The sequence below is a fragment of the Sinocyclocheilus grahami genome, unplaced genomic scaffold, assembly GCF_001515645.1.
Source record: "Sinocyclocheilus grahami isolate Dianchi unplaced genomic scaffold, SAMN03320097.WGS_v1.1 scaffold1216.1, whole genome shotgun sequence".
In the NCBI taxonomy this organism is placed as follows: Eukaryota; Metazoa; Chordata; class Actinopteri; order Cypriniformes; family Cyprinidae; genus Sinocyclocheilus; species Sinocyclocheilus grahami.
This window is the reverse complement of record NW_015506395.1, coordinates 137,305-158,532: the sequence shown is the minus strand read 5'-3', so window position 1 is coordinate 158,532 and position 21,228 is coordinate 137,305. Positions and strand designations below refer to the sequence as shown.

At 37.4% G+C, this 21,228-nt stretch overlaps 1 protein-coding gene across 1 annotated transcript in view; it reads left to right on the top strand.

The window, feature by feature from the left end:
• Positions 1-21,228, top strand: part of LOC107568119 (disheveled-associated activator of morphogenesis 1-like) — a 76,772-nt gene that overhangs the window by 30,197 nt on the left and 25,347 nt on the right. Inside the window, exon 2 of the mRNA XM_016253971.1 lies at positions 11,113-11,386. Within this exon, the coding sequence (XP_016109457.1) occupies positions 11,204-11,386 (183 nt within the window). The 5' untranslated portion in view covers positions 11,113-11,203. The remainder of the gene's footprint in view (positions 1-11,112; positions 11,387-21,228) is intronic.

Genomic DNA, 21,228 nt, shown 5'->3' with positions numbered 1-21,228 from the left:
ATATATATATATATATATATATATATATATATATACACACAATACTGGACAATTTATGTTTTTAATATACTTTATGTAAAACTGTGTATGTATTAGCCAATAATCAATATTGGGCATCACTAAGAAAAATGCATATTTACATTTAAAATAATATGCCAGTAATTTGAGCTGAACTGGTTGTACATGAGTTAGTGTTGGGTTTGGGTTAGGGCCAGGGTAGGATAATGAACCCCTGATAAAAGGTCACCATTCTGTTAAGCCCAGTTTGGCCTGGCTTCTCAGATGGGAGTGTCAGAGGAATGCTCATGCTTTTGCTCATGCTTTTCACAAGTGTGTGTGTGTGTGTGTGTGTGTGTGTGTGTGTGTATGTGTGTGTACGTGCTTGTGTATGCAGTTTGTGCAAGTGTCGAACGGGGGGATGGTGGTCTCATTGTCTGCAGAACATGCTTGACAGGCTGTCTGCAAGGGGGAGCAGCTATTCAAACCTCTTCATCTTCTCCTCCTGTTTTTCCTTCTAAATTACCCCTGACAGGAGGGAGTGTGGAATCTGAACCCCAACCTTGGGTTCACGTTGAAGGAATCCCTGCCTGGCTCGTGCCGTGAAGCTCTCTCCGGTCTTCCATCCAGATACTGTGTTCCTTAAAACATGGGGGGGAGACGTAGCCGTTAGCTTGATAGCTACCACCACCCTCATGATTAATGAAGGGCTTTTCTCACAATCGTAGTGTTGTTCAACACCTCTTTTGAAAGCTTCAGTCTATATCTCACTCTCCAGGTGAACAAGTCCTCATGCAGAGGAGCACTCAATAGTTCCCCAGTGCTGCTCTCCACAATGTTGATTTAAGAAGCTATTTTAAGTGCAACCAGCATTATCGGTGTTTGAAATGTGTGCTGGGCTAAGAAACGTTGACCCCGTCCCAAATGACACATTTGATGTGGACTGGCTTTGTGGTCAAGACTGTAGACTGTCGTGTTTGTCATTTTAAGTTTCAGAAGGGTGCATCTTTTAAACCTTTTGTTAACCTTTGTAGACTTTACAGTGGAATATTACTCAACAATCCTTGCGTCAAAGTGTAGATTTGAAGGACAGTGAGGGCTGACATTGTCATTTGGGACACTTCCATTATTTTTCAGTTTTTAGGCTAGGTTTGACTGTTTTTCTTTTAATTGAGAGTTTTTGTTTGGTATCAGTATTTATTGGCCATAAAAGCTTGTTTTATCAACTAGGCATCAAGTGTAGACTTTGGGCTAATGTTGTCATTTGGGACACGTCCATTTTTTTATTTTTTCGATTTCTATGGTAGGTTTGACCCCTTTTCTTTTTATTGAATGTTTTGACCTGGTATCAGTATTTACTGACCATATAAGCTGGTTTCATCAACCAGGCATCACCGTTTGCTACTCAATAATATTAATGTGTGATGGCCATTACTTAATGGCTTTTCACATCAATATTGATTTTCAGGAGCAAATTGACTGGACGTTATTCTTTTCAGTGACAGTTGGTGATTTGTTGTGACATGAACAACATCAACCATTGATAATGCAACAAAGTTGAGCAAATGATAACCATATGCAAATAAACAATGAATGCAATGACTATCAATGGGAATGAAATCAAGTAGGAACGCGACTCAGAGACACTGTGATCTTTGTGATTTAATCACTGTCAGTGTGAACACTTTCTAGTTGTAGAACTTAATTGTAAATGCTTCAGACAAGTGAAATGGCATGCTTGCAGCCATAAAACAGATCAACACATGGCCTGTACATAGTAAAAGGCTGCTACCCCTGAATGCCCTGTTGTCAGCATTCTGAGAGAAAATCTGATTTGGCAGTCACTCCCAGAATGGTCCAAGGGCACTATGTTATAATGTAATTTGCACCCCAGAAACGCTCCTGTTGACTCTACGTTCAATACAGTCATGTACAGAATCCAGGCAACCAGTATAAACAAACCGCAGAGTTATTTCATTTCATTTTATTTTTATAAAAAGTGATGTAAATTGTGGCAGATGCTGCTGGACTTGGGGTTGAACTTATTCTGCTTTAACTGCCACTGTGGCACTGCAGCATTTGTGGCAGTGTGTTATTTTATTTTAAACTGTAATATTTGCTAGTGCTTTTTTATTTCATTTTATAAAAACAGAACTATAAATGGTTGCAGACACTGTCTAGGGATTATAAGAGTTTATTCTGATTTAACTGGATTTTTAGTGTAATCGTTGAAAGCTTTTTTTGGTTTGTGATGTTTCCATCGATCTTATCATTCTTAATGAAACTAGGCCAAAAGAGGTATTCATTTCACTTGATTGTGCATGCTGCTATTAACCTGTTAATTGAGGATCACTAATGATTGCCTTTATTTTTTGCTTAATGGTTTGCCTGGTACTTGTAAAGTTATGTGAACACAACAGAGAACACAGCCAGATAATTTTGTGATTTTTTTTTTTGTTCCACAGAAATTCCACCATATATTATAATAAGATATAATTGGCTTGTATATGTTGATGCTTGTTATGCAGTTTTAAGCCTTTTTCTGTGCTGAATTCTTCATGTATAATATAAAGTCTCCCCTAGCTAATCCGGGCATCACTCCAGTTATCTGATTAAGTGCACTTAGTTTTTGCTGAGTAGGAGCTGAGAAGAGAAATGGAAAGATGGATGGAGAGAGAAAAAATAGAATGAAATGGCCTTGTTTTGTACAGGCCTTTCTGATGGGGTGAGGGCTGTTCAGCCTGTCACAGTGGATAAAGACAATGCCGCTACATCCTGACACATGGCTCTCATTCTTGTCTTTTAACTTTTTCTTTCATTTCTCCTTTATTCTGATGACCTGACTGACTGGAATGATGTTTATGTTGATTTCCAAGCTAACAACAGACACTAAATGGCACTGCATCTCCACCCTTTGTCTGCAGGTGTATTGTTACTATAGTTGGTTTGGAATGACTTGGGTGTGTGTGACGCTTTAAGTTGAGTAGGGCTGGACGATATGGCCAAAATTTATATTGCGATATATTTCTGAAAAGTGAAAAGTGCTCCGAGTTGCTGTAGAAAACAGAAAAAAGAGTGAGCAACAACAAAAACTCATGTTGCTAGAGACGGGCTTATTGAAAATGCTAATTCATTCTCTGCCAGCAGGAGGCGCTTTTGGAGTGGCAGTAACAGCGGTTTCCCCGGTAACAGCTGTAGGGCTCATAAATGCTACTTTATCAGATAAAATGAATATGCCATCGAAAATTTTCTGAAGACTGTCGGTTCCCGTCAAAGACACATAATAAATAATAAATCATATAAAACACCCGCGCCGCGTTTTGACTTTGAAACATACAGTGCTCAAACTGCTCATGTTTATTCACCGATGTCAAAGCCTTTTGGAAAATGTATTTGTGGCGGTCAGTGTTGATATTGAAATATCAAATAAATAAATGTATGGGGAACACTGTTAATGTATATTGAAATATTGGAAATGTGTTTAAAAATCCTATCACTGTTATTGAAAAAAAATTATACTGCAATATGTATTGATATTGAATTATTGTCCAGCCCTAAAGTTGAGTCACAATACATACAGCAGTATGTAATCAAATAAGTAAACGGATACATACAAATAAGAGGCTAATGGCACACAAACAGCACATTCTATTCAGTAAATCTGACTGAATCCAGGTGATTTAAGCCATTTACAGCTAGAGTTTGGGTTCTGTTTTATTTAGATTAATGACCATTTGTGTGTACATACAATCTAATGTGAATTAGAGAAAATAATTGTCAATGGCCACACCTGATAACCATTTTATAATTTATGGCAGTTCAGATGCAGATTCACTGACATTGCTGATTCCCTTACTCACTACTACTTTGCATGTGGTGTGAAACAGTCTTTAGCGTTGTGTTTTTCAAGGAAGATGAACTGTTTCTATGACACAAAAAACAACAGAAGCAGTCAAACGGGTGTTGGATTCGAACGCAGACTTGAACCCAATTACCATTAGCGTCCTGAGGACACAGGACGAGTGACAAGAGTGTGGTGAGGTGGCAGTAGGGTTGTGCAGAGCTCAGCTGGCTATGTGTGGAATGTGGCCTGTCAGGACAGGCACACGGGGAAGATAAACCCTCAGCAGGGGCAGAGGTGAGTGAGTTGGAAGATTAATGCAGTCGCTGTATTGATATTATCACCAGTGGGCTTACAGTAGCGATCTACACTAAACTCCTTTGTATAAATCCTTCAACAGTACCCCTCTCCCTTTTTATTGTCACAAATGACAAGGTCTTAGTAACCGAAAATGCTTAGTAGCTGTGCTTTCTCCTCATACATTTTGGCCACTGAAATTGTGCTTTTCGAAGATGACAAAAAAAATTTTTTTTTTGTAATTTAAGTGCTTCTGACATGCTTCTACTTCCTTCTAAGGACAATGTTGTCGAGAGTTAGGGAAGCTACTATGAAACCGTAACCTTGCAAGATACAAGCTACATGTGACAGTACAGAGTGCAACAGTCGGGTTCTAGAAGTACTGTTAATTTGCTCCATTGGGTAATTGATTTCGAACAATAACTACTAAATCTTTGAAGAGAGACCTACTGTGAGTGTGAGCTACAAGATCAGTGGCATATGCTTTTGTTGAAGCCACCAGCCTGCATTGTTTCAACTTATTTTTTAAATAATCATATTTAACAGCTGAATTCCTGCTTGATTCTGCAGATAAATCTCCACCAATCAGAGAATCGGGACAAGCAAATTGCACAGAAATAACTATTTGGTTGAGTTAGTCTCCCTATGCTCTCAAACTACTTAAATATTTGTATATAATCAACATATTGAAATCAGTAGTTTCTTTATGTTGAATTTGGTTTGGTTTGTGGCTTATAACGAAGACTTGCACTCTATTTTATTAATATAGCTGTGCTTCGCTTTGCTGCTTGTGCAATAGACTGTGATGAAAAATGGTGATTGACTTGTTGTGACAAAAGTACATTTTTGACAGTATTTTTTTTTTTACTGATTTTGACAATGCATGACAGTAACTATACACTTTTCAAAATAAACAAGCGGTAGTGGCACTACTTTTAGCTAGTTACTCCTCAGCACTGGTTGGTAGAGCTGTGACATCTGTCATGAAATGTGTTTTTCTCACTGTATCACCTTCACCGACTTCTTGTTTATCTTCTTTAGACTCATTTGTTATGTTGTTGGAAACTTTAAACAATAGGGTTAAAGGGGTCCTATTATGCTTTTTCACTTTTTCAATTTTAGTTAGTCTGTAATGTTGCAAAGTTACAAAGCTCAAAGTCCATACAAAAGGAGATATTTAACAGAAATCACTTTTCAAAAACTACAACGAACGACTCATTTGGACTACAACGAATATTTTCCAGGATTTGTGATATCACAAATATCGACGAATGGGACGAGACCTGGTTAAGCTGCACTAGAGAAGGCAACGAGTGTTATCACTATGTCAGAGACACGCTAGCTTTCCTAAGGCAGATGAACTTAGAGTGGTTATTATAATCATCCGGGTTTAAATCGCACTCAAATTGATTTGATATTGACACAATATTTGCACTGAGGCTAGCTATGGTAAGGGACATGATGACATTTCCCAACGAGGCGCAGAGTGCTGCCAATCACAACTCACACTGGCCCAGCTAACCAATCACAGCACTTTTCGTATTTCAGAAGGCGGGCCTTCATTTGATACAGGAATTATTCGAGCCGTTCATGCCAGACTGGGGAGAGAGGTGTTGTAATAATGTAAAATATGTGAAAAATAATGTGTTTATCGAACAACCTAGTATGAGAACCTGTTCTAGTACACCCCCAAAACAAAATCAAGACTTTGTAAAAGAGCATAATAGGACCCCTTTAATGTTTAAAGAATGTAGTCTCAAGGTAATTAGATTTTTTATCATATTTCTTTTTGAGCTCTGTGCAATTACAGTCTGCAATCCATTTCGATTCTCCTGATAGTATCTGTTTGAAGTTTCAAATGTGTCTCAGTAAACACTTAAGACTGCTTGTTCCTGCTCATGTGTCTTCCAGCTAAGCATACCTTGCACCTCTATGGAAATAACAAGGAAGAGATTCACAGTAAACTCTTGACCCCACTGCAATTCCCTCTAATGCTGCAGGCTCATACTGTACAGCATTCATCAGAGTCTTTTGGATCAGCAGAAAATAAATATTGCTTAATCATAATCCGCCTGTAAAAGATTAAACGGCGACCCCTATGGCAGTCATGTTTGTTTTTTACTCTATGCAAAGCAGTCAGGTCACATGACCGCCTCTGTTGTGTGAGCTAAATAGGAAGAAAGGAGAGATTATATTGTGTCAACAAGTCATAAGTCCTCCACATAGTTGGTTTCAGTTTAAAATATGGTTTGTTAAATGGCAATATGTGAATGCAGTAAAACTGTGAGTGAATTAAAATACCATGTTAATAAACTAAAAAAGAATTTCTTTCTTGTGACAGAACATAATGGACATATTTTATGCATAACACTGAGGTTGGTTTGCTAGCATTTCTAACCTCATTGCTACTTAATGATGCAAATTTTAGATTAGCATGTTGTCAAAATGTAGGCTGCTTATAAATAGTGCTGGGTGGTATGACCAAAAATTTATATCACGGTATTTTTCAAAATTATACCGGTTTCACGGTACATGACGGTGTATTTTTTTTTTCATGCATGACCGGGTGTTTCTGTTAACCATATTTTCTACTGATTGAGAGAGGAAATACTGCAGTATATTGACTTAGAATGCCCTATTTTACTGTCATGATGAGTGAATATTGTCAAAAAATACCACACTAAATAGTGACTAAACACGACCCCTTTTAATACATGTTAACCAGGAGTCACTCTCATTTATAATCGTCTGATAAAATCAAGATTCATCTACACTAAAGAGTGGGTATGCCCTTTCACGTTTAGTAACACATACAGCTGTTCCCTCACCACAGTGCACCAGTGAACAGGGACCCCTTTCAAACAGTGTCGCGTTCCGAACGTTGTTTAAGGGACATACACCGGTATTGCGGTATTTTAAAAATTCATATCATCACAAAAATAAACACCGGTATTCGGTATGAACCGGTATACCACCCAGCACTACTTATAAATGCATGTAAATAAACAGTGATGGAATCAAAGATCATATTAGGATGTATGAGGACAGGTTATAGCCTTTAGTTTACATAACTGCTTAGTCAAACATTTTGCGGTTTAGTTCTCTGGCATAAAAAAGCATATAAGTTCTCTGATTGTTTCGGTCAGTTCTATTAATGGTTTGTGACTTTGCCAAGAAATAATGTTTTAAGAAACATTTCTTAAGTAGTATTTTTGTCTTCATTTCCAGTAAAACATATAAATAAAAAATGCATTCATATTCATGGCATATTCTCTGAAAATGGGCCTTATTATCATATACAGTACAAATGTTTATCAGTTTAATTTATTTTTTTATCCTAAGATATTTTTACGGAAAGACAAAACAGAAATCTCAATTATTTTAGCTGTATTTTAATATATAGTGTAATTTTGTTTTTAATCAAAGGATATACGTTTATTTAATTGATTTGTGACAGATTGACTCTGACTAAAGACACTTATATTTGTCTGATGTCAGTGAGAATGTCAAGACTTTGTAACAGTTGTTGATTCCACTTTGGTGAAAATGGAGGTAATTTGTATGTGCAATTAATCCTCATTCATTTCATCATCTCTTACTGTTGCCTTTCCAACCATAAATATATAGTTCAGTCATGAAACTCTAGATGGTGCAGGCTGACAGGTTGTTAATGTAACTGATGATATTCAGAGAGTTAAACGACTTGGCACAAGCTGATTGGTTCATGTTGCATATGCAGCCAATGAGCTTACTGCCTTACAGTAAGTAAGTACTTTCTCTGAAACCCTCCACCTTCCCCAGCTCCACCCCTATAGATCTGCTACGGGTTATTTTATATGCTATTTGTGCAGCAGCAGTATGTCTTAAATACTCATGGCACCGTATCGCCGTATGCATTGGCAGTAGCAAGTTCCTGTACTTGCTTGCAGCAGCAGCAGCAATAATCTACAACTACAGCAATAACCAACAGCAGCAGCATCAGCAGCAGCGTAGCAGATCTATTCCACCAAGACCAAATACATTAACATTGTCATATCCATCACCATGTTAAATCTTCCGAGAGTTGTCATGATTGAACTACCTTCCTCTGGTCAGGGCCACTTGCAATGCAGCTCTCCAATCACCACTTTGGAATAAACCACAGCACAGATTTCCAAAAACAAGACATTGGCAAAAAAAATACCCAAAGACAGGCTGGATTGGTCATATCTGATGCAAAAGTCCAAAATCCACCCAGGCTATGTTGACTTACAGTAAACACAGACCCTCAGAGTTTTGGCACAGAGTGGATTTTCAAAAGGAATGTTGGAGATTTTACAGATTTTGGACATTTAAAAAATCTTAATCTGACAGAAAATCCTGTTTTCCAGTAAAAGTATAATTTTTTATAATATTGAAATAATTTAAATAAAAACAATTAAATGTAATAATATTTTTTATTATATTCATTTTATTTTTAATTTAGAATGTCTTTAGTAATATCTTGATGTTTTTTAAAACTTGAAAAAAAAAACAATGAACAAACAAGCAGAAACATAACCATAACCCTCATTAGATTTCTGCTTAAAAGAAAAAAAAAAGAGCTACGAAAAAATAAGTTTAATTAAAATAACAATAATATTAATTAATATAAAAAATTATATTAAGAAAATATCAGTTAAACAACTCAGAAATCAATTAAACAAAAAGTTTTATTTTATTATCAGCTTGGAGTCAGCCAGAGGTTAGGCAGTGAGCGAGTGTTGTTGGTGTGCCAGCAGTGGCGTAGGGTTTCTTCACAGCAGGTTAAAGGAGTCCAGTCTCACTGTATACTGCAGGGCCACAGGTCTCTTCCACAGGGCACGTGTTTTGATGTTGCACCACAGTAGGGAAGGAATGCATGGTGGCTCGTGATCTTTCGCGGACTGAGGGATGATCTCAGGGTTCACCCAACCAGATCTCTCCTGTCGGTATGCAGGATGTCAGTAAGTGCAACCAGACGCTGACTGCTGGGTGAGGCGAGTAACGGTTTAGAGATTGAAAGAAGTCTCTTGTGCTCACCAAGGCTGCATTGAAGTTTGCAGTTGCAGTCGGGATTCGACCGACTCCAATTTCAGGGAGGGGCAGCTGGGCATTCCACTGTGGCAATGGATTTGTGGAGGGGCGTTACATTCAGCTGTACTCCAGCTGTGTCGATTTATATTGGTGACCGACAGGCGGTGAAGGGGCATCAGTGCCAGACTCGCCCACTCAAGGGAAGACTTGGCTAGGAACGTCTACATCTCCACCTACATAATTTGAAAACACTTTCTCATCCACTTTTTTTTTTTCTTTTAGGTTCCTCGTTCCTTTAGTTTTTCCTAGAATAATCCTCAATCTTCTTCTGTCAGGTTTTTATCTGGAAGTCTTGGGCGTTTTCCCACAATGTGTTTCTTAGTGACCTCAGGGCAGCCATCTGTGATCAGAATCATCTTCTTTGGCCCACAGGGCAAACGGTTCCCCGCTTTATCAGCGCTGAAATGCCTCACAGGTGTTTGCACACACCTGCACGTCTGTACGTCTCTCTAAGGCAGAGAATATTGCTGGTTTTGCAGATTCAATGTTGCGACCATGTTGTTCATTGTTCTGACCATGTGTTGTTTGTTTGTGGTTCCATACCCAAATGCAAAGCTGTAAAGACAGCTGATGGACCTTCTGCTGCTAGGCTTGAGTGGCATATGTTTCTATAAAGTGAATTCTGCCATACACACATTGTTCTTACAGCAGTTGTTCATTTTTGGAAAGTATGTCAAACATAAGAGGCTACTCTTGGATTATTGAGGTTATTAAATGGCAATAAGGTCAGTATGGTTTAGATTTATTAATTTATTCAAAAACACAATAATGCAACTCATACATAAAATGACTTGAATGCACCTTTTCTTTAAAAAGCATGTTTATATGTTGTGCATTAAAATTTTATTTTATTTATAAATTTTATTTTGTGTTGACAGATGTCAGATGTCAAAATTGTCAGGGTGATGCAACTTTCCTTATATTATAATAGGGAAAAAAATAATTCTAATTAAATAATTCTAATTAAATAAAGTTCCATTTAAAAATAATTTAAAATGTAAAAAGAAAACCTAAATAAATAATTTGGCTTAACTGTCGTTTTTATTTATATACAACAATTTTATATATATATATATAATAAATATATATATAAATATATATGTTAACAAAAAATAAATGAAATAATCTTTAAAAAAAAAAGAATCTTAGAAATTAAATTTTTGTACTGTTTCGTAAAACTTAAAAAATAAATAAATAATACCAAAGATGTAATTATTATAATATAATAATTACAAAATAAAAAATGTTAATTTTAATAAATTATAATAATTACATCTTTGGTATTATTATTATTATTTTTTTTTAGTTTTACGAAAAACAGTACAAAAATTGAATTTCTAAGATTTTGTTTTTTATTTTTTTTAAGATTATTTCTTTTATTTTTTGTTAACACATTTATTGTGACTTATTTGTCATTGACCCAATCAAGTGACTTAACTTGCAGTCTTTGTCTTCTTATTTGTCATGTTTGGATCTTACAAAGGCTTTTTATTTTTGTTTGTGGTCACCCAGAATTTCTTTCTATTGTCCTAAATATAGATGTGGCCCCAACACATGTGGATGCAAGCTGTGTTAATTTGCATAGCCTCTGTAATCCTATGTAGAGAGTGATGCATTGTGGTCCATAGTCACTTCTGTGATGTGGTTAGTTGGAATGAGCCAATCTGATGATTACATGCACGTTATGTGACTACTTGACCTGGTGTTGACTAGGCCTAGCAGAGTCATACTGGGTTGACATCTTGATTTAGAGTTTTAGATGAAGCAGAACTGTTAGATCATCGGGTTGTTGCCTGGACTTTATCAAGGCTGATGAAAGTCTTTGTCCTAAGAAAAGACGCCATGTCTTGACAATAGTTTTTTCTTTTTATGTCTTCTCACAGGGCTGAGTGACCCAAGCGTAGCTCCCTACCTGGGGGAGGACAACCACTCCCTCATTCCCATCATCCCTTGAGCCCCCACTCTGAAGCAGCTATGGCACCACGGAAACGCGGAGGCGGAGGGCATGGCGTGTCCTTCTTCTTTTGCTGCTTTCAGAGCAGTGACCACCCAGAGATCACCTACCGTCTGCGGGAGGACTTTGCCCTGCAGGCCATGGAGCCCGCACTGCCCCTCCCCAGCTATGACGAGCTGGATGCCATGTTCTCAGAACTGGTGGTAGGTGCCAACTTTTAACATTTCTGTACTGTTTTATATCTGCTGGTAAGACCAGTGAATTTGACTTGTATATTGGCCAGGACAATTAATCTGCAATCATTATCATATCGTATATCATATTATATTAAATAATAATAATAATAATGATTAGTAAGCATTTTGTGTTTTAAAACCCGCTATGGTTATCACTAAACTAATATTTTGATTTGTTGATTATAGAGCTATTTAATGAAGAACCAAACCATAATTTTCCATATACTCAGTCCCTCCTTGTTTGCGCTCTAATTTAGTGTAATTAAAGAGCTTTAATTGATCCATCAAATGTGTTGTCTTTAATCCTTGCTTGAATAGAAATGGCAGCAGTGTGTCGTGTCTCTGCCTCTCTCTCTCGTTTACGCCTTCATCTCTGCCAGCTTCCACTTTGCACATCAATGGGTCCCATTGAGTGGCCTTGTGTGTTAGACTGCACTGCAGGGTAATTGCTTGTTTTTGGTGTGACCCGCTCTTAACCTCTCTTTCCCTGTACTTGGGTTTGAATTGACTTACAGCACAAAGCAGCAGCAGTTGCTCTCTTTTCACAGCTCTCACCGAAAGATTTCATGCTCTCAGCACGTGCCGTACTAGCAAGTTATTATTGAGTTTGTAAACCAGTGTTGTGTGACTGGCAACCTGCCTGTTTATGCACACGTTGTTTTTCAAGAAAAGTAATATTCTGTTTAGTAGAAGATACCTGGGTAATAATTTGAATTACTGTAGCTGACATTTATTATGAGGTTATTATGCAAATTTTGCTTCATGTCAGCACTTGGCAAAGTCTTCTTACAAATTCATCATATTCAGCACACTGAGTACATTAGAATTACAAAAATCTGCTCGGAACAAAGGGGCTTTTCAGGATCAAATGAAAATAATGAGGTACATGAAGGGAGTTTCCATGTGATTTAGCCATGATGTCTTTTTTCATAGAATTAGATGAGGTCTTTTGTGTTACAATTGGCCCTAGATATGACATTTGAGAATCAACAAAATTATTGAATTATAATCATTTTATGGCATAGAATTCAAGGGTCAGTTCACCCAAAATTCTGTCATCATTTACTCACCCTCATGTTTTTCCAAACCTGCATAACTCTTTTCCATACAAGTACACTGTAAAAAATGACTGTGAATTTAACGGTAAAAGACTGTAAAAATGCTACTGTAAAAACCTGTTAAATGGTTAACGGTAAATTCCCCTACTATATACAGTGAAAAACTGTATTGGACATTACATGTGTTGGACATAAATTTTACGGTAGTATACCATTTTTGGAAGTGAAAAATACCGTATAATTTACAGTGAATAACCGTAAATTGACATTCCCAGAATTCCCTGCGTTACATTTCAAATTTGATGTTGTTTTGTTGAAATAACTATGTTCCTTAGTTTTTTCTTATCAGTTTTGTATATTAGGGTTGTGTTACACCTAATTTTGTTAAATGAATGTTTATTGCATTATTTCAGTGTCATGTGTGTTACCATGATGGTGTTTAGCGTTTGTGTGAATGACACTGTGCACCTTCTATATATGTTATTATTTAAAAGCTGCTTGTGATGGGCTTTGATTCATCATGTGACTTTCTCATCACCACCTGCATTTGGTGGTTATCAGTGTATTACAAAGGTACAAAACAGATTTCAGTACTTCAGTAGGTTGGTATATTAACATTATATCAGTTAATGAAATTACGGTATTTAACTGTAAATTTAAGTTAAAACCTAAAACGTTGCTACCATATTTTTTACGGTAAAATTCCGGTAACCACAGCTGCCGGTTTTTTACCGTAAATTTTACGGAATTTTTTTTACAGTGTACAATATATCACAAAAGTGGTCCACATGCATCATATTACAAGTCTTCAGCAAGTTGAATTCCGTAAGCAGATCAGTTCGATTGATTCGTTCACGTATTGGACAATGCTATTTCTCTCATGACCACACCAAAGAGAGCTAGGGTGGATGACATGATTTTCATTGAAGAATGACCTAAATTTCTATATATGTCTCACACAAAGCTATCATATAACTTTAGAAGACTTACAAAATGTTGCACAAAATTTGTAAATTTAAACATCTGAACATTGCATACAACATTCACAAATAAAAAAACAGTTTCCGTCTTATGTGTTCAAGAAAACAAAATAGTTGCTTCCTGGGAAACTGACTCAAATTCTAAGTTATGCAACTGGGAGTTGGTGCAACCAGGAAAGCCAAAGTAGCTTATAGCTAACAATAACCAATGCTGTAAGATTGTCTTGCGTTTGGAGGCGGATGCCTGATGTGTGGGAACGTAATCGTGAGAGACAATTATGGGAGGTAATTATACAAAATCATTTTGTTGACAAACTTGGGCTCAGGCATTTCAGAATGGCTAAAATAACATTTGAGACGGTGTGCAATGAGATTGGTCAGCTGATTAGTTCAGTTATCCAGTCTCGGCGCTGTTGAGGCAAAGTCACAAGGTTTTTTGTTGCGCATCCTCGAATTTATTCAGTAAATGTGTTTAGTTTACATTATATTTATGTGCATGTCTTCTTATCACATAATTATCCACCTCAGTTGAGCACAAAAAGTGTTTAAGCACATTTTAAGGTTTTATGCACATCTTGGCCTTTCCATTCAGCTTTTTTTTATATCATATTCCAAAATGCTTATAAAAGTATATGGATGGTAACGGCTATGGTAATTGCATGGAAAAGAGTGACCAGCACATTCTTCCAAATTTCTCCTTTTGTGTTCTACGGAACCAAAAGTTTTGGAGCAACATGAGGGTGAATAAATAATGACAGAACTTTTATTTTCAGGTGAGCTATCCCTTTAACATCTGTATAAAGCATGAAGACATAGCTAATGCTGTATACTGTATGGCTTCAGTAAACCACTATGGAGTAAACTGTAAATAAATGACTTCTTTTAAACAATTAAACTATTTCCATTGATGTAATTTGAGTTATCCATCTGTATTATCCATTAGAGTGCAAGTTTATTTTAATCAAGATTTGATTTGGCAGCACAATCACTTACTGTACAGACTACAATAGAGAGTTTATGTTCTACATTGGATGTTTTCCTGATTATGAGTGCTGAAAGGTTTGCTGTAGTGTTGTAGAGCATTGATAGATTGATGTGCACGGCTCAGGCTTTAATGTTTGTTCTGCAGCTAAGGCTGAGGCTTGATGTAGCGTGTTGGGTTCAGATAAGGCAAGGTGTGGTTTTCTGCATGAATGGAACATCCTGGTTGTAGTCTGGCTGTCCTTGACTGTAACAAAACTCTGTACGCGTATGTTCTTTATGCGTGTATGCCAGGGATGTCTAGACTTTCTGCTGACTGTGCAGCTCGTTTCCGCTAAAGGCCGGGGGATTCACAGGAAGATGAGGGATGGAAGAGACACCAGGCCGGATGAGAGGAACAGCAGCTCTTCCTATCTCCTGCATCCCTGTGGAGTATCAGGGACATCACTGTCACCAAGAACTGCCAGACAGGAAGCCATTACCAGATTTGGCCCACAGGTCGCTGTGTAGTGCTACATGCAGGGATTTACAGTGAGAGATGTACGCTAAGAGGCTACTTTATTAGGTACTGCTGCTGAAATGGGCAAGTCGATGGTGGATCCGTTCCTTGAATGTGATCCTATTCAGTTAGAAGAGTTCACATTCAATCAACTTTGACTGCTGAGACTATGTCCTTTTCCACTATCATGTTCTCCAGGTGTTTCATGTATGATTGATGTGATAATAAAAATCGCTTTGTAATGTGCACAAGGTCAAACCCAAAACATTTCTCCAAATTGGTCAGCTTGCTCAAGAACACAAAACAGCCATTATATTTTGAATGCTTAAATAAAACCGACACATGAAAGTCTACATTAGTGGACTGCTAGCTTTATTGAACAATGTACATTATGTTCAAAAGTTTGGGGTCATTATGATTAATATTTTTCAATAAGGATGCGATAATTGATCAAAAGTGATAGTAAAGACGTTTATAATGTTACAAAAGATTTCTGTGTCAAATAAATGCTGTTTGTTTGAACTTTATATTCATAAATATGTTTTCAATATTGATAATTCCAAGAAATGTTTTTAGAGCAGCCAATCAGCATCATCATCATATATTAGAATGATTTCTGAAGGATCATGTGACACTGAAGACTGGAGTAGTGATGCTGAAAATTCATTTTTTAAATATATTCAAATAGAAAACAGTTATGTTAAATTGTAATATATCACAAAATTACTATTTTAACTGATTTTGATCAAATAAAAGCAGCCTTGGTGAGCATGAGACTTCTTTCAGAAACATTTCAGAAAAATCTTACCGACCCCAAAGAATTGTACATTATTTTATATATTTTTATGAAAATATTTTGAAAAAAGCCTCAGCATTTAATACAAATCAACAGAGTGGAGTGCACTATGGATATAGGAGGCTATGGGAAAAATCTTGCAGTGTCTCTGGAGGACAACAGAGTGCTTTGTAAAAGGACATTTAGAAAGGGAACACCACCCTCATGTCACAAAATATTCTTTCTGATTGTACACTGATTTAGTTGCGTTCTTAAGTGAATGGATTTCTCTCCCATATACATTGTAATATGAATATTTTCATTGGTGTATGTGTGCAAGCGGGAATTCACAGTGGAATCCTCAGTTCGCATGGGACTCCCATGTCGAGAGCAGCTAACAAACAAACCAGTTCTTTCTTTGTGGAAACCCACACCCACTGTGAGGACGAACCACAACACAGTGATTGTTGAGGTGAACTGCTATTTCAAGGACAAAACAAAAGGAAATTATAAGTGGCAGAAGTTTATGTGTAGGACTTTCATTGCCAAAGCCATTGATCGTTCAGTCGTCAGTCGTTCAATGTTTACAGATAATTTTGGGCAGAATTCACAACTAGCTGTAATACATTTGAATTGAATTTGAGGCGCTCCACAGAATGCTGAATTGGACAGAAAGAGTAAATTTACAGATTTCAACAATCACAGACTTTTAATAGAAGTATTTAACTCGTACTAAAAAGATAAAAGCCTATATCATTTTATTTTATTTTAATATTTAAGCCTAAATTCACATCTGAATTGCAATCTTAATTCTTTTTGCCTCTTCAGTTCAAATTCATTTGAATTCAGGATTGACTCACAACCCTGGCTTTTGATTTTAAACAAGCATTGGTATTTTCATTTGATATAAAAACTTCCATTAACTGAGATATATCCACTGTAATTCATATGATTAATTTCCTTTGTGTTTTCCAATCTCAAGTCAAGTAGACTTTGGTTTATTAACATTCCAGCCATATATAAGTATGCAGTGGAAAGAAATATAATTTCAGCAGGTCTGCAGTGCATATCACCACTTTCGTTTTGTTCCTCTGTATCCTCTCTGCTGGAGGATTGGTGGAAGTGGTGGGAGAAAGTTGAAAAAACATTCTGTGGTTTCCACATGCTCTTATCACTGGTTTGTGGCTGGATATTTACCCTGCCTCGAGGAATTTACAGTTTGTTTTTGCCATTTCCAGGTTCAAAAATATCTAATCTGTCTTTTCTCTTTCTGTCTCTTTTTTTTCTTTCACATAATTTGCTTTACATCAACTTGTGAACATTGAGGAGGCCGGGATTTGTGAACCACAGTTTAAGCTTCCCATGATCTATCTCTATCTGTTTGATATTGCTAGATGATGAATGTAATTTTAAAAAAGGTGGAAACAAATAATTATCCGACACTGGCTTGCCTTATATTATTAATAACAATGTCTAATACTGATTATTAAAAAAAAAAGCAGATATTGTCCGATAACTGATATGGAGCAGATATATTGTGCATCTCTTGTCTTTAACTGATATAGTTGCTGGGGGATGAACAAGAAATCTGTACTCTAGCTAACCTTCGATTATTCTCTAGATACAATTGGTGGCTGACTAAATACTTTTTTCCCCCACTGTATGTGATATGGAGAGTTTTTTCTTTTCAGCTTCAGCACAGTGAAGGTAACATAATCTCCCCACGTTTAATATACCACAATATGATACATTAAAAGAAAGCGCCCCACTGGGATTTTACTTAGATCTTCTTATCTATGAGTTGCAGTGGTTCAGAAGCTGGTATTGGTTACAGGTCGGCCATCTGTCTGGCCATGACATCTTTTCTTGTATAGCCACATATGCTGTGTCCCAATTACAGACCTAATTACTCATTGTCATGGGACACTGAGCCGAAAGAGGGCATGATGTGAAGTAGGGCGCTCAAAATTGTCTTTTGACTTCTAGTTTTAGTGATGAGAAGGTTTTTTTTGTTTGTTTTATAAATGTTTTGTTAATGAGCTGCTTTCTGACCTGATCCTCGTATTTGGAATCATATCAGAGCGTGCGGTTGGCCAGATCGGGTTGCCGTTTCTGTGTTTTGATAAGTGTCTTTCAGCCACATTTAATTTCGCTCTACTTGCATGAGGAGGTCATGCTCTACGATTCAACACATGGAACCAATGAAAAAGATTTAAGACGGTGAGCGGATGGGTGAGATTAAGGAAGAATATGTCTGTCGTGAGACGGCCTGTGGCTGTGCAACAGCATTCATGCAGACTCAGCACAATGCCCAGCCTGGGACTAGTAAAACAGGGGCTTGGCTCTCTTCCCCAGGGCTTCAGTCTGGGATAGGAGGGTGGAAGGATAAGGGAAGCAGTGGTTGGTCCAAAGCAAACAGGAAGGCTTCCATTTGCAGGTGCAGATTATGTTATCTGCAAGGCTCTTGATCGGTCTGTCAACCCTGGGAAACAACACTCAAAGCAGTCATCTCTTTTATTACATTCTCTTTCCACACATTTATAAGGTGCTGGACTGTCAATGCAATATGTTAATGTATGATGTTAATGTATATAGTCATATCAGAGATTATTTACATAGTCCTGTACTGTATGTACTGTTATACTGTACATAAAAGTATTTAATAGTCTTTAATCTTTGATTCCCAAACTGTTCTGCTGACATTTCTTTCTATACAGTGTGCTGAGCACAGTGATTATTGACCTGTGCCCTGAACTCAATGCCTCAATGCGCTCAGGTGTGCAAGCTCTGCTGGCTCAAGACCAAAGCTTGAGGTACAGTATCAGCTGTCCTGCTCCTGGCAAAGGACGGTTAAGAATAGTCAGTCTGGATATTCATCTGACTCACTTCAATTGTCCCCACTGTGGAAAAATAAACATTGGTAATCAGAGCTCTCTGATAAATTGAAAAATAAATTGATGTCCACTGCAATCTTACACTCGTCTCTATCTTGAATGCTTAAGCATTCAGTGTATTGGGAGGAAAAGATAGAGTCTTGGACTCTTTTTTTTCTAGGTCAGGGGCTATCAAGCTTTTCACCAGAGTTCCTTGGGCAGCGGACCAACAAATACTTAGTCAAGCGGGTTCAATCTAGCAGAGTGAGTTTCTGACCCACTGCTGTCTGACAGATGTGAAAGATTAGACCTGGAGTGCTGCAGACAACATTGACTGTTTCAGTCCAAGTTACATATACAGTATAATCAATGCATAAATCTGAATATTGCTAAAATAATTTGCAAATAAAGCAGCATTTAATTTTTTTTAAAGAATTTAATTGGTGTTATTTATTTATTTATTTGAATCTTTGGCCGGTTACCCTGTATTTTTCATTCCATTGACTTCCATTTATACGCTTACGAATGCGGGAGACAGGAGACGTAAGCTCATCTCAATTTTAGTGCATTACAAAGTTCAGATCGGTATTAGGGATGCTCCGATCCGCCTTTTTTGCCTCCGATACCGATTCAGCAAAAGTTATTCTAGAAAAATCATAATAGGTGAGCACCAGCCAATGAGATTGTCGTTTGCGCATTAGTTCCGCCTACTACAGGAAAACCCGGCAGTTCTTAAAAGTTGAAGAATTCCAAAGGAACTCTGTTATTTTTACAGGAAAATACAACAAAGTATATCGTTTACATGTAGCACATCAATTCTGCATGTTATGTAAGACTCTCGCTCGCTCTCTGCTCACAGTGAGAGAAAGCGACGGCGAGTCGTGCGCCTTCACACTAGAAACACATTACGCCAAATACACAAACACAGGTGCGCTGCGCATCCATTCAGATGAACTGAAAAATATCAGATCGCTTGACGGAGAGTGAAACTCTGAAGCGCTCAGTCACAGTGTTCTGTGAGTGAAAATATATCTGTGCTAATCATATACTCAGCATCCAACTCACACACTGGCGAGTAAAATCTGAAAATTGATTAGCCATTGGCTAATGTTAGACATCATTTAGTCACCCAGAGTGAAGATTTAGTCGCATATGCGAGTGATTTACTCGCAATGTAGAGGGTTGACAGTCTATGAGCACGAAATTTTAAATCTGCAGGATTGGAGCATTGCGGTAAAGTAAAGTCGAATTATGTATTATATGTAGAATTATGTTTTTTAAAAAAGACATCAGTGAACAAGATGTCATATTGCGAGCATTGCAGTGTCCATAGAAATTCTGAGTACAGAAATTCTAGTGTGACCTGAATGTTTAGTGTGATAAACATTTGAATTTGAATGAATGACTTTTAATGCTGTCATTAGGAGTTTTTACGTCAAGGTTTTTAATTTCTAAACTTTTCCATCTCGCTACAAAAAAAAACTGCTGTAAAACAACTACTTAGTGGTGTTCATTCAGCTCATATGCCGGTTTTTTTTTTTTTTACACATTATTCTTCTGAACAGACAAATCGTGTACGAAAATCTCTTTTCAACATTCTTGTTGGTGTGAACAAATTTCAATCCAGCATTTTTTATGTGATATCCCAAAATTTGTGTTAAAATATGCTGGCTAGTCTCACTTGACTGCTATGCAACAATTGCGATTGTTCAGTAGTGCAGTTTAAATTAGCTTTAAACTGCTTGTTGATACTTTCGGCCAGTTAGGCATTTGCAGATCTTTGGGCTGATTCATCTTCCTGTTAACTGATTTCTTGAAATTGTGATAATCTGAACACATTGAAGCACGGCTGGTTCTTAGAAAGAGCATCTCTCCAAACCAACCTCAACCAACAAAATCACGGTAGTTATGACATGTCTGTCTGAGAATGAAGTGCTCATGGTATCAGGGCAGAGGAAAGTCCTTCCACAGCATGAGAATGAGTCCTGCCAGAGAGCCACGTTAATGCTTTACTCATTAAGGCCAAATGGTGAGTGGGGAGTTAAGAAATATGCAGGACAGTGTAAGATCAGGGGTCTCCAGGCCAGTATCCAAAACTCCTCACTCGTCCGAACCGATGCCTATTTGTGAGATGCCATCATCTCCCAAAAGGCTTGGTAGAGCCGGGTGTGAAACGTCCCACACAGTAGCTGTCAAGGTCAAAAAACACTTTCATTTTCTTATAATATGCATTTAATTTTACTTTATTCCTCAACGACTCTCAAACGAGTAATTCGAAGATTCATCTTTCAAATCCCCTCCTTTGCAAAATGTTACTCTGCTCTGATTGGTCTGATGATCCAGTCTGTTGTGATTGGTCTACTGCGTACAGCACATGTTGGAAAAGGAACGCCCATCACCAGTACTGGAATACGACTTATCAATAATACATCCTGTTATAATAATAATAGTGCTCCACTCTGTTCTAAAAAGAAAGAATCAGAAGTGAAAAAAGTTGTTTTACACTTATGTTAGCGAACCAGACCCACGGCTTGGTTGTAAAGACCCAAACATGACCTATCTTTCAAAGACAACCGGTTTACGAATCCCGCAGTGAGCTCGCGGAGATTGGAGACGCAGTCAGTGAAATGACGGGAACGCAGC